The following is an 18,084-nucleotide window of genomic DNA, read 5'->3' as shown; positions in this document are numbered from 1 at the left end:
TAATTTCCATAAGGATAAGTGAGCCCTCTCCAATTACCTTACCTATACAACAAATACAATAAATTGTTCTCTATTTCCTCACTTTTGTAGGTGAATGAAATCCTGTCTCAATCTTCTATATGGAGTGCCTTCAAAGATCAGAAACATGACTTGTTCATATCTGAAACTCAGACAGCAGGATACCTCACAGGTTAGTATACATTTCCAGTGAAGGCTTATTGACTGTCCTTCCTTGTTTTATTCATTATATTGTTTGTCTGTCCTTGAAAGATCGCTTGATTGACTTCTAGTTGGTTTTCATGTTGTTAATGAAATTGCTACATAGTACAATACAGGCTAAAGTAATGTTCCCATTCATCATTTCTTCTGATGGTTCACATCTGAATAGATGATTGTGAAAGCAATAACAAATACTTGAAGGGTCTAAGAAATAAATGAAAAGGTGACTTTCTTTCGAATCTAGCTTTAATTCCTCAAAGGATTACAGGATTATGTTTCAAGCATCAGACAACAAAGCGTTCTCAAAATGTGATGAAGTTTATGCTTCACTTTTTGCTTCAAAGTGCTTTGCCGTCTGTACTTCCCTTGCTTCTGGTTTCTTTCTCCCTCAGGTATCTCCTCTCCTTCCCTTCTATCTGGTAGCAGTCCCCTTCATCTCAGAAGTGGGCTTTAGATCTCCTTTGGCAGGCAGTTTGCTAAACTTCTCTCTTGCACTCACTAAAGCAGGTAGATACCATTTTGCTCAGTGCATGTAGCTTCTGCGCTATCCCAGATTACATGCTTACAAGATGCATGATGTACCATTGTAGCAAATATATGGCTGTTTTAAATTGGTGCAAAATGCTGTAGTTGCTGCCATGCTTTTGGGGTCATTGATTTCAGGCTTCCAAATTACAGCTGCCTAAAAATGAATTTTTATATTTATATATGTATAAAAATCTATTTTCAATTATGTCAAAGCATTATCTAAATAATGCTTGAAGATACATATGGGAAGAATGGAAATCTGAACTCTGAGAGCAGACTGCTTATAATTAATGTAGCTAAAGGGATTTGAAAACAAAAACTGTCGTGCCACAGATAAAACAAGTAATCTTAGTCTGGTCTAAACTAACCTAACAACATACTCAACAGTGTGATTTTTTTTTTCCCCTTATGGAACAGGTCCTGGAGTTGCTGGCTATCTTACTGCAGGGAGGCCTTCATCTGTTATGCCCAATGTTCCACCTCCTGTAGATCATGAAGCTGGAGATATTGGCTAAAGGATATGAATGGCCTATACAAGGGACTCAAAGGCAAAGATTTATTGGCTTAAACCTTTAGAATAAATTTTGCCTGCCTTTCCCAGTTTCAAAACAGTGTTATTCCCTTTTCTATGAATATATTTTTTTTTAGAAAATTTACAATTCTACTGCATTGTATCATAAAAGAGTACTTTGTGGATCAGCCTAAAAGAGTACACAAGATTTTTTTTCTTGCTGTACATAAGCACATTTATTTCTTTATATTTTTGTTTACAAGACTGTGAATCAAAACAATTTTCCTAGTATTTTGTATTATATGAACTAGCATGACTGAAGTTGAACTGCAGTCTCAAAGAATTGGCTAAATCATTTGATCCTCCCAAATTGCACTAGAAGTTTCTTTCTTCAATGCTTCAAGTTGGACTCGATCATCCTCTGAGAACTTGACTGGCTTGGTGTTGTTTGTCTACATCCCCAATCACTACCATAAATAAGATCCTTGTGTGTTAACTGGCTTTACCAAATCAAAAAACTAAAATACAGCAAAATGATATTTAAAAATTACATGGTATATAAAAGCATTGTGTAATTGTGATATGTTCTATACATTATTCAGTATATAAAACTTTCTATATTGAATGTACATTATTCAAATCATTCATATGTACATAAAATTTAAAAGAATAAAGGGAACTGAAAGCCTTGTTGAAACAAACTTGTATTACTATTTCATTTCTTGGTAAAACTAAAAAGAAAATCAAGAGACTTTTATAAATAAAATTGTATATTTTTATGTTAATACAGGCTCTAGTGGCATGAGGTAAGACAGAATTATTCAGTTATTTTTAGAGTTCTAGATAGACATCACAAGAACTGTCAGCAACAGATAAAGACAAAAACAGATACTTCTACAAAACATAGGGAATGAGAATTGTAGGGGGAAAATTAGATCAGAATTTTCCTCCACTATACAGTTATATGTTAGCAGATGGTCAGCACTGTTTCTGCTATTTGTATAAGTGCCAGTTAATCCTTTTGTAAAACTGACAACAAAGGAGGCCATGGGTTGCAATGTGAAATTAGAATGATAAACAAAGTGGCAGTTTTTCTGTGATTTCCATTTTATAAAGGCTGCTATGAATTTGCCACATTTTTCTTTTTTCAGTCTCCATAAAAAGGTTGGAATTACTAATTACTTATTGCACATTATCTTAAGAAATACAATAACTGGTATTTAACTGCTAAAACCAGTTTAATCGAAGAACAAGGCTCAAAATACCTACATGTTTTTTCTAATGGAGAAAATCAGACAACCCAGGAAAATAATTTTTATTTGAATGATTTCTGAAACAACTTTATAATATAACACGTTTATAATAACAAGTTTATAATTGTTCACTAACCAGCAGACTAGGGAGGGTCAAATCAGCTAGAAGAAAATGGAGTATAAAAATAAGAAAACTCCAGAATTTTTTTTTAAACAACCTGCTATAAATGCAAAATGATACTACTATGCCATTTAATTTGAACAGATAAATTAGCTGTGATCTTCATCACTGTCGCATTTGTACAGGAGTATTGAGTTAAATAGTTGTTGCCACCAAGATACCCACACTTTCTAGAACTAAGAGTTTTGCTCAGGAATGTTCTTGTTTACTGAATTATTTATTTGATAAATATAAAATCAATCGGCTCAGTCATTAAAATAATATTTTATTGTTTAAAGCAGATTACAAAAAAAGTTGGATATGTTAATTTATTTGTTGTTGCCCATTTCCAAAGATTTAAATTTACCATAGCTTAAAAAGAATAACTTCACCAGAGATAAAATGAATGGAAATCTTAGTAACATAGTATACTATAAGTATATAAGTATAATATATTTTATTTTCATTATCCCCAACAGCAAACAGCAGGGGTGATGAATTCTGTGGGATGGTTTAGCAACCCTTGTGCTCGCTCTTATTCTAGTTTTGCAATTAAATTACTCAAATTTTCTGCAGAAATAAAGACAAATTACTCAAATTTAATCAAAGTTTTGGAATGTTCCTCTTTAAGGCATCGTGCTTAATTTTAAAAAAAAAATGCTGTGTGGAGGAAGGTTATGACTTCTCATTGCCATCACAAAATAAAATAGTTGTTACAGATGTGCATTCAGTTCCCTGGCTTGGTCGAGCAGTTCTAATTTTGCAATTGCTGAGAGATGAACTTCATCAGGCCCATCTGCCACACGCAAAGTCCGAACATAGGCAAACCTGTTAAAAATATTAAGATTGTGCCAATTCAACAATACAGAACAGAGCTTGGTAGCTGCTATTTTAGCACTCTTTCTAATTATAATATTGGAATATTCAGTGACTGCTTTACGTAATATAGGCAAAAACAGCCAAAATTTAGTTAAGTCTATAGTTTTATTAGTGTTAATTTTTAAGCTTTAACAAGACAGTGTATGTTTGGTAGAATCACATCTTTTTGGCCAAAACAAATGACTGAGTGGGATGACTGAAGTTCTAGGAGAGACGAATCTTTTGAACTAAAAACTTAAGAAATAATAACATGCATGCCTACATACAGTTACCGTGCCTTAAAATTAACATCTCTGTCGCGATTTGAAATTTAATTTAGCTTAAAGTACAATAAAGATAAACTTATTTAAATAAACTATCCTCAGATCAAAATATTTTCAATCATGCTTGACCACTGCCTTGATTTGCCAAAACAGAAGATTTAAGAATTTAGTAGCTATTACATATGGCTGTTGGGAGAGTTCTAGCAGGGCTGAGTTGGTGCTAGTATTTTCCACTTACATTTGAGCCAATGGGAAGTCTTCTGAGAATCCGGCAGCACCACAAATTTGAATAGCACAATCTATCACCTTAAGGACTGTTCGGGGTGCCATCACTTTGATCATAGCAATCTGTGAAGTGAGTTAGATTAGTGTAGGAATAAAGTCATTCGTGGAAGCTGAATTTTGAATCTAAGGAAGTAAAATGTTGGATTTTTAACTTTCTAAGCCTGAAAGATTCTAAGTGGGACATAACAAAGGGGAATAGGGCATTGTTAATATGGGTATCAAGCCTACCTTGAGACTTTTGTTAATAAAACTCCCTATTTACAACCCTGTTTTCCTTTATTTCATTGCTTTCTTAAATCAACACAAATAATTGCATAGTAGAGGACAACCACACGAATGGGATAATCTTATCAAACTTGGTCCAAACAAGACAGAGTCATGCTTCACTTAGCCACAAAGTACATAAAATCTTGGGCACTATTTATAGTATGGATTTAATAGTATAATAGAATTTAACCAAGTTTACCAATAAAAGATTTAATTCTTTGAAAGTCTACTTTGAGAGGTAGATAATGAGCCATGTATTCAATTATCAATTGGTTAATTGACTGTTGACATCAGTTCACATCATTGGCAAATTTAAGGCAATTGATTTAAATCACGGGTGTCAAACTCGTCACGTGATGTGTCACGACCTATCTTTTTGCATTGCCAGCAATGGGGTGGGCACGGCTTCAATATGATGAAACCGGCCACGGGCCGGCAGTTTGACACCCCTGATTTAAATTAACAAACCACATACAGACCAAATTAAGAATGTAGTCTATTATGTTTCTCAAGTATATGCAACTGTTGATGAAAACCACCGTTTTCTTTCGTTCTCAGCAAAACATTTTCATTAATTTAATTCAATACCTGATAGTTTGCCCCTTCTTGCCCCATCCCCTATACCAGGGGTGCCAAACTCGCAACATCACATGATGTGTCATGACATATCGCCACTTTTTTTCCATTGCCGGCAGTGGGGTGGATGTGGTTTCGGCATGACGCATCCAGCCGGCAGGCCAACAGTTTGACACCCCTGCCCTATACAAAATTTTAGTCCTGTTACCTCTTTCCTGGCTGCTTTATTGCCCATGGCATCTATTTTATTGGCTGCTTTCAGTATAAGCAACCTTGCCTGTTCAATGGCAATGCGGCACTCAGCAATCCAGTGAGCAACAACTTCCTATAGGAAAAGGCAAAAAGCAAATTAGAAAATGCAGTTTAAATACAAAACTACACACTGTAGAGATTTTTTAAAAAGTGTTACTTTGCCACCCTGTACCTCTTCTTATCAATTTCATGTCCATCTTCAAGTTGCAAAAAGAGTTTTTATATGCAAGATTATAGAATTACAGTGGGGCAAAAAACTATTTAGTCAGCCACCAATTGTGCAAGTTCTCCCACTTAAAAAGATGAGAGAGGCCTGTAATTGTCATCATAGGTAGACCTCAACTATGAAAGACAAAATGAGAAAACAAATCCAGACAATCACATTGTCTGATTTGGAAAGAATGTATTTGCAAATTATGGTGGAAAATAAATATTTGGTCACCTACAAACAAGCAAGATTTCTGGCTCTCACAGACCTGTAACTTCTTTAAGAGCCTCCTCTGTCCTCCACTCATTACCTGTATTAATGGCACCTGTTTGAACTTGTTATCAGTATAAAAGATACCTGTCCACAACCTCAAACAGTCATACTCCAAACTCCACTATGGTGAAGAGCAAAGAGCTGTAAAAGGACACCAGAAACAAAATTGTAGACCTGTACTAGGCTGGGATGACTGAATCTGCAATAGGCAAGCAGCTTGGTGTGAAGAAATCAACTGTGGGAGCAATAATTAGAAAATGGAAGACATATAAGACCACTGATAATCTCCCTCGATCTGGGGCTCCATGCAAGATCTCACCCCGTGGTGAGATGATCACAAGAACGGTGAGCAAAAATCCCAGAACCACATGGGGGGACCTAGTGAATGACCTGCAGAGAGCTGGACCAACGTAACAAAGGCAACCATCAGTAACACACTACGCCGCCAAGGACTCAGATCCTGCAGTGCAGACGTGTCCCCCTGCTTAAGCCAGTACATGTCCAGGCCCATCTGAAGTTTGCTAGAGAGCATTTGGATGATCCAGAAAAGGATTGGGAGAATGTCCTATGGTCAGATAGAACCAAAGTAGAACTCTTTGGTAGAAACACAACTCGTCGTGTTTGGAGGAGAGAAAATGCTGAGTTGCATCCAAAGAACACCATACCTACTGTGAAGCATAGGGGTGGCAACATCATGCTTTGGGGCTGTTTCTCTGCAAAGGGACTAGGACGACTGATCCGTGTACAGGAAAGAATGAATGGGGCCATGTATTGTGAGATTTTGAGTGCAAACCTCCTTCCATCAGCAAGGGCATTGAAGAGGAAAAGTGGCTGGGTCTTTCAGCATGACAACGATCCCAAACACACCACCCGGGCAACAGTGGCTTCGTAAGAAGCATTTCAAGTCCTGGAATAGCCTAGCCAGTCTCCAGATCTCAACCCCATAGAAAATCTTTGGAGGGAGTTGAAAGTCCGTGTTGCCCAGCGACAGCCCCAAAACATTATTGCTCTAGAGGAGATCTGCATGGAGGAATGGGCCAACAGTGTGTGCCAACCTTGTGAAGACTTACAGAAAACGTTTGACCTCTGTCATTGCCAACAAAGGATATATAACAAAGTATTGGGATGAACTTTTGTTATTGACCAAATACTTATTTTCCACCATAATTTGCAAATAAATTCTTTCCAAATCAGACAGTATGATTGTCTGGATTTGTTTTCTCATTTTGTCTCTCATAGTTGAGATCTACCTATGATGACAATTACAGGCCTCTCTCATCTTTTTAAGTGGGAGAACTTGCACAATTGGTGGCTGACTAAATACTTTTTTGCCCCACTGTAGGTTGTGAACTCACATGATGATAGAGTTTCTTCCCAAATGTGACCCTCTGCGCTGATCGTTCACACAGGATCCGGAGAGCAGTTTCACCTGCTCCAATTGATCTCATACAGTGGTGAATACGGCCTGGTCCAAGTCGTCCTTGAGCTATTTCAAATCCTCTTCCTTCTCCTGTGTTACAAAAAGAAAAGGGTTTTTTCTTCTTTTCCCTTTGTGTGAAATAATTTGCTACCTTGGAAGGCAAAAGGTCTGATTGATAATAATTTTCTAGGAACAGAAAAGTATGGACACTTTTCTTGACAAGGTTTTTCATAAGTGATTGCCATTGCTTTCTTCCTAGAACCGAGAGAGTAACTCGCCCAAGGTCAACCAGCTTTCTTTGTGCCTAAGGTGGATTAGAACTCCTGGTCTCCCAGTTTCTAGCCTGATTTCTTAATCACTACACTGAATTGGCTCGCCCATGTATCATGCAATTGGGTAAAGTTCAAAAAGGCATAGCAAAGTTGGTTCCTCCCAGCTCAGGTAATTCAGGTTTCTTGATAATCCAGTAACTATCAGAAGAAGAGGAAATTCAAGACTCACCCAGTATCAGATAGGTGGCAGGGACTCGAACATCATTAAAATGTATTTCAAAATGTCCACCATTAAAATAATCTATAAAATAATGAAAACAATCAAGTATCAATTGAGAAAGATTGCCAGCAGTGTTATTTAAAAAAAAGATCTAATACAATGACAGAGTTAAGTCATTCTCTCTTTGGAGAACTGAAACAAAAATAATATAGCAAAGAGCCCATCAAATGCATTCAGCATTTGAGAAATGTAGTATTTCTGCACAGTTTAAAGTCAACCAACCTACCTACCTGAAATCAGTATATGCAACGCTTTTAAAAAAGCAAATTTGTTTACACCATCATGGTTACCATCTTTCCTTTTTTTAAAGATCATCTTGTTAATATCCATGTTCTCTCTCATTCTCTCTCTTCAAACTCCGCATAAAGTTAAAAAATCCACTCCATTAACCTTACAACAGACTTCCTTCAGAACTTCAGGAAACCCACTGCATCCCACCTATTTTTGCTCACTGCAGCTCAGCTTTATTTTTCCAATATAGATGGTACAAATACAATTCCATGCATACACCAGACATACATAGAGGCCTTTATATCCCCCCTCAGCCCCATTTTCTTTCTACAGCTCAGAAATCTGACAAATATTCAGACTCAACTTTAAGCACTCAAAGTACAAGTGACTGACAACTCCACTTACCAAAGTACCCAAAGACTGAAAGAGGCCTTATAAGTTTCACTCCAGGTGTATCCATTGGTACAATAATCATACTATGCTGCTTATATCTAATTGAAACAAAAGTAATAAGTGATACTGAATCTGACAGTAACATAAGACATTCTGGAGCAATATTAATTTCTAAACATTTATTATTATTTTTCCTACATGCATAGATAGTTGTGGTCCTTGGTGCTCTCTGAGCTTGCTTGTTTTCTTGAGACGTTTCATTACCCAGACTAGGTAACATCAGTGCTCAATATAAACTGACAGCAAACTCCACTCCTTACTAGCATTGATAATGTTACCTAGTTTGGGTATTGAAATGTTTGCAAGAAAACAAGCAAGCTCAGAAAGCACCAAGGACCCTTCATGTCAGCCTTGAGCTACAAATATTCTCCTTTAATCGAGCAGCAACCTAGAAGTTATTGACAGTATCTTAGTGGCTGGGTAAGAGTGTTGTAGAAAATTGCTCAACAGTATGTTATACAAAAAAATGAATGTTGTTTCTTGTTCCATATTTCAAATACAAATAGACCATTTCTTCTTACTTGGATGCAGAAGTATTTTTATCTTTGCCCATTACAATAGCAAACTTGCAGTTGGGATTTCCAGCTCCTGAAAAATGAACACAAAAAGAATGTCTTGGTTGAAAGCTTTATCATTGGGTTAGGAATCTACTTTTCAGAGAAAGAAATACAGAGACATTCATCAACTGATCTTGCTTTCTAGTAAATATGCAACTTTTGATTTAAAAGCATCAGTTAAAGAGAATATTCCTCGTGTGAAAACCTGGAGAACCACTTCCAAAAATGACAAATACTACTAGCCATTTGTAGAAAAAGCTTTATGATAATATAAGATCATGCTTGCACTAAGGCAGAAATCCAGAAGATTTAGCTGATCATCCCTGATCCACAAACAGCCAATGTTACTAGCTTTTCTAATGGTTTTGGACTGTGTCATTAATATAGATGAAGCAAAATATACCTTAAAAAGACAAATTTGAGTAATAATTTATTGTGTACATTCAGTTGTGTGATAGCTTTCTTGAGCATAAACTTGCAATCAATCAAGTTGGGTGTGGGAATATACAAAACAGACACCTACGTTCAAATCTAAGTGTTCATTCCATAGCAAGGCTAGGTAGCTGCAGACCTATAGCTGTACCTGGTTTCAGGCCTAACCTTATGCATATCTGAATCTAATTTCAGGAAGTTTTCTATTTAGAGCAATAATAAGAACTATTCACCCCTTTCCTTATAGACTGCTGCCTAGACAAGAAGAAAGAGAAAGAAAGAAAACTAAAGACAGAAGAGGAAAGGGGGGTTGTTGGAAGAAAAAAATGGAATGACTCATTGGAATCCATTCATCAATGCTTCATTTCCATCAGCCATTGGAACAAGACTCACATCAATATTATTCCTGTTAAATTCAGTGGGTAAAAGTTGCCCACTCCAGCCCTACAGTTTGCCAAGCTTTTCTTTTTTTCAAAGAATATTTGCCTGTCCATTTTAAATCTGAATTACCTCCTGGCTCCAATGCAGCAACTGATTTCCAGCACAATTATTATTAAAATGAAGAGTGCAAAGATATTTGTGCATGAGAAGCACAACGAATTGGAAGGAAAACAAAATCAAAGTCAGAAAACAAAAATAAATAAATAACATTCCAGAGGCAGGAATCAAAACTTCAGCTTCCTGCTGCTAAAAGAAACGCTTTAATTATTAAATTGATTATTATTAGTTATTAAATTAAATTGATATGTAATTCCTAACTAAGATTACAAGTACTTGAAAGAAAGAAAAATATTTCCTACTGGTCATTTTGGCAGAGATTAGCAAACTTCTCATCTTAACAATGAGAAATAGATGATAGATAGGCAGGCAGGCAGGCAGGCAGACAGACAGACAGACAGACATAAACAAAGATTTCTTTAGTTGAATTAAACTATTTTCTGGACCAGATGGCATCCTGGGATTACGTCCTAAAATATAATTGGTGAGATCAGAATAAAATTAAAATACGATTTTATTCCCTTAAATTAGCATTAAATCTAGTTAAGATTTTTATTTTCTAATCATATGTTTCATAATGCTATATTAAAATTTAAATTAGGCAATGAACAATTGGGAAATAGATGATAAGAGGGAGCTTTGAACCTTGGGAACAAGATTTAATAGTAAATATTAATTATGTAGAAATTTCCCATATATATACATTAGATCTGGCACAATCTTTTGGATCTAAGACTGGAGAGGTGCCAGTCTTGGAGCGGAAGCAGAGGCATACTGACAGTCAGGATAGAGAGGAGCAACAAAAAGCTCTGCAACTTACGAGGAGAAATATCGAATCTCACAATAACTGTGTTTATATGGGAAGCATAGTTGATATAGACCCAGCTCTAGCGTCACGTTGACATCCGGCATTTCTACCATCTAGCCAATCAACCAACCCAGACCTCTTTGCCCCTGGGAATCCCATACAGATGCTGACCTGGAACGTGGTGGGCTGGAAAGGGATGGTTGATAGTGGACTAATGAATTTCCTCTCTAGATTTGATGTAATAGACTTTCAGGAAACCTGGTTAACCGAAATGGATGAACCAGTACAACTGCCAAGCTTCCAGGGATGGACTTCCCCAGCCCAAAAACAAAAAACAAAGGGAGACCCTCTGGTGGGTTATGCATTCTTATAAAGCAAGAATTGCAATGGCAGGGGGAGAAACTATACAACGAAGAAAAGTATTCATATTTTCGAGCTGTTAAATTTGGATATAAAGAGTTCGAGTTAATACTGGTAAATGTGTATATCCCTCCAAACACATCCCGGTATTATAACTCCGAATACTGGATGGGTCTGGAAGTTATTCTAGACGATATATACATATTGTACCCTCAGTCCATAAAGATTCTACTAGGAGATTTTAATGCTAGGTTGGGTCCCTCTTAGTATAAGTTAGCCCAGAAAAAGGGAGTCCCAGAGGAGTTCTTTGATAACCATCCTCAGTGGCTCTAGAGAGACCGCAAAAGTAATGCTGCTGGCCTGCTCTTAGTCACTTTAATTTTTAAGGGTAATCTCCAAATTCTGGGAGGTAAGGATAAGAATTATACCTATCCTTACACATACCACTTGGCCCATTCAAGTAGTGAACTGGATCTTTTTTGTATGACTAGAGACAAAGCCGACCTGTTCTTGGAGGTCACAGTACACTTTAGTGACAATAGTACTCATCAGCCTATAAGTGTGATATTGCGAGGCCACTCAGATTTGAGACCATAAAATGGCTGACAGATGGCTCACCAAAAGGGTAGAGGTGACCCAAAACAAAATGATAACTTGGGCCAAAGTTGACACTAAGGCAATATCAGACTGCTTTAAAACAGAGAATGCTACCAACTGGGCCACAACAATCCAGTCAACTACTACCAACTGACTGTCGGCCTTTAACGCATTCTCTAATCTCTGTAACTCCCTGAATAAACAACTAACAACTAAACAAAAAGAGCCCGAATGGGTAGACCCCGTTGGTTTGATCCTGAATGCCAGTGCCTGAAAAAGAGTTTGCTACTTTTATAGATCTTATAGCAGCATTTGATACTGTAAACAGAGAAATACTATGGAATAAATTTACATCTCTTAAAATAGAACCTAGAATGCTAGCTTTGATTAAAGCACTTTACACTAGTACCTGTTTGAAGGTGCGGTATAGGGTTAATGGGGCCTTGACTAACAGGATTCACACAAAGGGGTAATACAAGGGTATATACTGGCCCCATTATTATTTATTTTTTATTTATTTTAAATAATTTTTTATTTTTTAAACCAACAAAACAAAACAAAACACACATACACACAGTGTATACTCCTCCTTTTTTTTAACAGCAATTTTGTAATGGTAATCTATTATTTACATTTTCTCCCCTTATTCTTCTTTAGATATATTTGTCCTTGTTGTCCTGTTGTTTCTTATTTACATTTTTCTTCCTTCATATTCTACTTCTGACTAAGAATAATTCATATTATTATTATTATACATTATTATTGTATAATAATATTACATTTCACTTTTGACCTTTCCATATTTATTCTCCTCTAATATTTCTAGTCTCTAACCAGTCATACCACTTGTTCCATGTTATATAGTACTCTGTGTCTTCCTTTTCTTTTATCTCTTTTGTTAATTTGTCCATCTCAGCACAGTCCAGGATTTTTCTTATCACTTCTTCCTCTGATGGTATATTCTCATTTTTCCAGAACTGTGCGTATACTATTCTTGCTGCCATTGTTATATGTAAAATTAAGTACTGTATTTCTTTACTATATTTTCTGTTTAAAATACCCAGCAAAAAGATATCTGGTTTCCAGTCTACAGGTTGGTCTATTATTTCTTCGATCCATCTTCTTATTTTAATCCAGTATTTTTTCGCAACTAGGAATGTCCACCATAAATGATAATATGTTCCATGTACTTTTTTACATTTCCAACATGTTGGCGAATTGTTCTGGAACATCTTGGCAAGCTTTGCTGGTGGAAGATGCCATTTGTAAAATATCTTCAGCTGGTTTTCCTTGAATGCCACTGACATAGTCAATTTTATGTTTATTTCCCATATTTTTTCCCATTTCTCCAATTCTATATTATATCTGAAATTTTTTGCCCATCTAATCATTGTGTCTTTGACAACTTCGTCTTCCATTTTATATCTCAATAGGTATTTGTATAAATTGCTAATTAATTTTATTTCTGTTCCATGTATAATTTTATCCAATTCTTGTGGCTCTTTTTGTATTTCATATAATTTTTTGTCCTCTGTATATTTAGACTGAATTTGTGTAATGTCCACCAGTCAATCTCTCTGCCTATATCTTGTTCCAATTCTTGTTTTGTTTTCAGAATTCCCTGTTCGTTTACTAATTCCTTATATCTAATTATCTTATTTATATCCAGTAGGTTTGGGTGTTTCAGAGCTTCTGTTGGGGATAACCTCATTGGAATTCTTATATAATGTTTTTGTTTTATTTTTTCCCATGTCTGTAGCAATGCATTCCTAACTATGTGTCTTTGAAAGTATCTGTGTATTTTATATTTTTCGTCCCATAGGTATGCATGCCAACCTGCTTGCAAGTCATGTCCTTCTATTGTTAAAACTCTAGTATTTTTCAATTCCATTCAATCTTTTAGCCAAGTTAGGCTCGATGCTTGGTAGTATATTTCCCACTCTGGTAACACCAATCCCCCTTTATCTTTCATATCTTGCAAGAGTTTTAATTTAATCCTGGGTTTTTCCTTTTTCCATATAAATTTAGTGACCAATTTATTTAATTCTTGAAAGAATGTTTTCCCTAATTTTATTGGAATAACTTGGAATAGAAATAATATTTTTGGCAATATATTCATTTTGACCGTAGCGGTCCTCCCTAAAAATGAAATTTGTAGATTTTCCCAATTTTCTAAATCTTTTTTTTATCTGGTAAAATATTTTATATAATTGTCCTCCCTAATCGACTTCCGGCTGTGATGTCATCATGGAGCGGGTGAAGGAACAGACCTCTGTTCCTAAATCGCGAAAAATCTTTGCTAAGAGCCCAGCAAGGGCTTTGCCAATCCCGGAGAGATTGGTAAACTAAAGAGGAAGCTTCAGAGAAGCTGGGTGGAAAGCAACTACCCGAGCAGACAGGAGCAGCACTTTTAAAATTGGCGGAGAAGAAGCCGGTCTCTTAGGCCAGCCTGGAGCGATGGCGGCAGTCTGAGAGGGAAGTGAAAAGTAGAACTGACAGCTTCGTACAGGAGACGAGGAAAACCCCTGAAGGAGGTTTGGCAGAGAGAAGGCGCGGAAAAAGCAAAGCGATAAGGAGAGAAAATACAGCGGCAACTGAAATGGAATAGAGTGGAGAATGGAATGACAGAGCAGAACAAGAGCAATGAGAAGAAGCAGAGAACCCACAGTAAAGTTTATAAAATATGAAAGACTGGAATTTAAGAGCTGCAAGAAGTAGAGATTGAAACTAGAGAAAGGACTGGAGAAAGGACAGCCGGAGGTAACAAAGGGTGATTAAGAGACTTTGAAAAAATTAACATAAGGATTAAAAGGTGAAGTGAGACAATGGAGAAATTTAATACTACTTAGTGGAACTTATTTTTGAAGAGCAAATAGCTCTTCAAAATTTGGACTTTAACTGACATATATCTGGGTAAAGTGACGAGTAGACGTTTTGGAAATATTGGATATATAGAAGAAGAAATAAGAGGTGACATTTAGTGGATCAGTGGATACATTAAATTGAGACAGAGAGAAAAAAGGCTGATTCAATATTGTAGCACCCGTATACAGCAATGACTAAGCTACAAGTAGAAAGGGGGTGTCAGGCAATGTATTAAAAGGAATGAAGTAAATGAATTGTATTAACAAATAGAAATAAGCATAATTGAGTAATTGAATTAAATAGAAGTGAGAAAGTAATTATAGTATAGTAAAGAAATATAGAGACAGTATTCAACTAAGAGTGATAGTGAATGAAATTAAGAGTGGTGATAATACTTAAAGAATAGTAAGGTATATGTATTGTGTGTAGTGTTATAGAAATATATATAAGAGGTGTTAAGAGTATTATAAATTATACCATATAATAGTGGGATAAAGAAAGGTATAACTCTATTTGTAAATTTTCGACGAAGTCCCATTCATCATCTTCAGACTGATGTTTTCAGCTTCTTGCTCCTAGAAGCAAGAAGCTGAAAACACCAACCTGAAGATGACGAATGGGACTTCATCAAAACGTCCCCAAGACACTTCTAATTTGACGCGGGAGAAAACCCGAATAACCAAAGACCTACATACAAACACCCGCGAAAACCTCAGAAAACATATATATATACATATACATATACATACATACATACATACATATATATATATCTTTGGTTATTCGGGTTTTCTCCCGCGTAAAATTGGAAGTGTCTTGGAGACGTTTCGACGAAGTCCCATTCATCATCTTCTGGCTGGTGTTTTCGGCTTAGTGCTTCTAGGAGCAATGTGTGATCGTAGCTGTTTCTTCCTTTTTACTGCCAGTGGGGGTATGAACTGATTGGGTGGGAGCTTGGCTGTGTTCTGATTGGGTGGAGGTGTGTTCTGATTGATTAGGGCCTTGGCTGTGCTCTGATTGGATGGAGGGTTGGCTGTGCTCTGATTGGATGAGGGTGTTCTGTTTGGGTGGGTGCTTTGTTGTGCTCGGGTTAGTCTGAGTTGCAGGGGGATTTGAGATAGTGAGCTGCGTTGCTATTGTTTGGTTTCACGTTCATGGTCGTGCCTCATCTTCATGGTGAGTGTCAGTTTGCTTCATGTATGGATTGGAGGGGTTTAAAGTGGCTAATGATACAGCTGTGGTCTGGTTTCTGGTTTGTGGTCGTGCCTCATCATCGGTGTGAGTTTGGGTTTGCTTTTTGCGTGGATGTGTGGTGGTGACATCCTGTGTGGTTTTCGTGAGTGTGGGTCTGGTGTCATTCTTTGTCTTAGGGACTCGTTTGTTAATAAGGGCGGGTTTCCAAATGGCTGGTAGGCGGGAGGTATCATCTTGTTTATTCATGCTGTGTGGGCGTTTTTCTATCTCGATTGCTTCTCTGATGTAGTTTGGTTTTTAGGTGTTGTTCATCAGCTAAGCGTTTTTGTTTTAGAAGCTAATTACCAACTTCCCTTCCTGGAAGTCTTAGTCTACAAGAAATCCAATGGCTCCCTAGGACACACCATCTACCAGAAGAAAACACACACAAACACGCACTCTCACACCACCACCCAGCACAGATCAACTCCGTAGCCAAGACATTCATCTCCAGAACAAAATGCTTAGCTGATGAACACCTAAAAACTGAACTACACACTCTCACTAATGTACTAACATCCAACGGATTCCAAAGAAATAAAATTACCAACCTAATCTCAAAAAAAAAACCCACTAAAATCCAAGACAGAGAACAAGAAAACGGCAAAGCCTTCCTCCCGTACATAAAAGGCACCACAGACAGAATCAGCAAGAACCTCCACAAACACAACATCAAGATAGCATTCTGCACAAACAGAAAAATATCCACCAGTCCTAAGAAACCCCAAAGATAAAATTGAGTTAGAAAATCAAGGAGTATATGAAATCCCATGCACTGCTTACCCCACCACATACATCAGACAAACCAACAGAAGAATAAATGCACGCATTGAAGAACACAAGAACTCAGTCAAAAAAGAGGAACCAACTTCTTCCCTGGTCTAACACCTTAAAGCCACAGGACATGATATTGACTTTAAAAAGACCAGAACTATCGACAAAACTGGACACTTTAATAACAGAATAATCAGAGAAATAATTGTATTAAAACAAATACCACGTAGAATACAAAATCAGAGAAGAGAATACTAAATCTAACGACCCAATTAATTAAATATAAAGTTATGTTTATAAGAACAAGAAAGTAGGGAAGAGCCGGAGAGTAAAAGTCAGGATGAAGATTTATTAGAGGAAGCTGAACGAGAAAAAGAAATACAAAAAGATACAAGAAAGAGAAAGGTTAGAAAGAGAAGGAGCAAAAGGAAAGGTAATAGAGACAAGAAGCATAAAAAAAATAGATCAAGTAAAAAATGGGTGACACAATTAAGCTCTTCTCTGTAAACATTAATGGTTTAAATATACCAAGAAAAAGAGCACAAACGTTTAACAAATTAAGGAAATTGGATGGAGATGTGATATGTCTTCAGGAAGTTCATATAAAAAAGGATTATAGAAAACTACTAGAGAATGTAAAATTAGGAACACCATACACAACATTAGCACAAAACAAGAAAGGAGGAATTGCTATATATGTCAAAGAAAAAATAAAATCAAAATTAATATATTTGGATGAAGAGGGGAGAATTTTAATGTTGGAAATAGAATTAGAGCAAAAACAAATCTTATTAACGGCAGTATATGCACCAAATAATAATCAACATGAATTTTTTTAAAAAGGTACATAAGAAACTAGTGGATCTGGATTACAAAAGTATTTGTATAATTGGGGATTTAAATGCAATAGTTGATGTTAAAAAAGATTATAAGAGTAGTAAAAAGAATAAAAAGAAGAAAAATATATTACCAAAATTGTTCTTTGACATAGTAACAGAACTCAACCTTCAGGATATATGGAGAGAGACACACAGGTCAGACAAACAATATACGTTCTATTCATATCTGCATCAATCTTGGTCTAGGATCGATATGGCCTGGGCAACAACAGAAGTACAAAACGGGATAGAGGAAATTGAAATAGGACTTAATGATTGGGCGGATCACAACCCAATAATAATAAAATGAAAAGGCCAGAAACAGAGAAAAAGATGGTCAATGAATCAAAGACTGTATAAAGATAAACAATATATACAGATGCTAGAAAAGGAGTTGACATTATTTTTTCAGGTAAATAAAAAGGAAGAGATATCAACACAAAATCTGTGGGATACTACAAAAGCTTACATTTGGGGATTGACAATTACATACAACTCTAAGAAAAACAAAGATAGGTGACTTCAACAAGGAAAATTACAAGAAGAATTTAAAAAAATAGAAGGTGAACTACAGAAGGACTCACAAAACAAAAAGATAAAAGAAAATTGGAATATTATAAAACACAAGATTAACCTGACAACACAAAAAGAAATGGCACAGAAAATTAGGATGGCGAAACAAAATTACTTTGAAAATGCGAATAAAACTGGTCGATGGTTGGCCTATAAATTAAAAAAAGAAAAAGGCAAAA

At 36.2% G+C, this 18,084-nt stretch overlaps 2 protein-coding genes across 8 annotated transcripts in view; one reads left to right on the top strand and one right to left on the bottom strand.

The window, feature by feature from the left end:
- Positions 1-1,959, top strand: part of DNAJC13 (DnaJ heat shock protein family (Hsp40) member C13) — a 75,483-nt gene extending 73,524 nt beyond the window's left edge. For 4 of the 7 annotated variants that reach the window (XM_039336198.1, XM_039336197.1, XM_039336193.1 and 1 more), the window contains 2 exons: positions 91-190; positions 1,165-1,959. In XM_039336198.1, the coding sequence (XP_039192132.1) occupies positions 91-190; positions 1,165-1,262 (198 nt within the window). In that variant the 3' untranslated portion in view covers positions 1,263-1,959. The remainder of the gene's footprint in view (positions 1-90; positions 191-1,164) is intronic. The other 3 variants (XM_039336195.1, XM_039336194.1, XM_039336196.1) reach the window with 1 other exon arrangement.
- A 978-nt stretch (positions 1,960-2,937) lies between these two features.
- Positions 2,938-18,084, bottom strand: part of ACAD11 (acyl-CoA dehydrogenase family member 11) — a 40,720-nt gene continuing 25,573 nt past the window's right edge. The window contains exons 14-20 of the mRNA XM_039336201.1: positions 8,852-8,918; positions 8,283-8,368; positions 7,596-7,667; positions 7,030-7,184; positions 5,150-5,266; positions 4,052-4,161; positions 2,938-3,499 (exon numbers count right to left, since the gene is read on the bottom strand). Coding sequence (XP_039192135.1) covers positions 3,385-3,499; positions 4,052-4,161; positions 5,150-5,266; positions 7,030-7,184; positions 7,596-7,667; positions 8,283-8,368; positions 8,852-8,918 — 722 coding nt within the window. The 3' untranslated portion in view covers positions 2,938-3,384. The remainder of the gene's footprint in view (positions 3,500-4,051; positions 4,162-5,149; positions 5,267-7,029; positions 7,185-7,595; positions 7,668-8,282; positions 8,369-8,851; positions 8,919-18,084) is intronic.

The sequence above is a fragment of the Crotalus tigris genome, unplaced genomic scaffold (assembly GCF_016545835.1).
Source record: "Crotalus tigris isolate CLP2741 ecotype Arizona unplaced genomic scaffold, ASM1654583v1 scf7180000017666.27876245, whole genome shotgun sequence".
Classification (NCBI taxonomy): Eukaryota; Metazoa; Chordata; class Lepidosauria; order Squamata; family Viperidae; genus Crotalus; species Crotalus tigris.
Note: the sequence above shows the minus strand (reverse complement) of the source record. Positions and strands in the feature narration are given on the sequence as shown.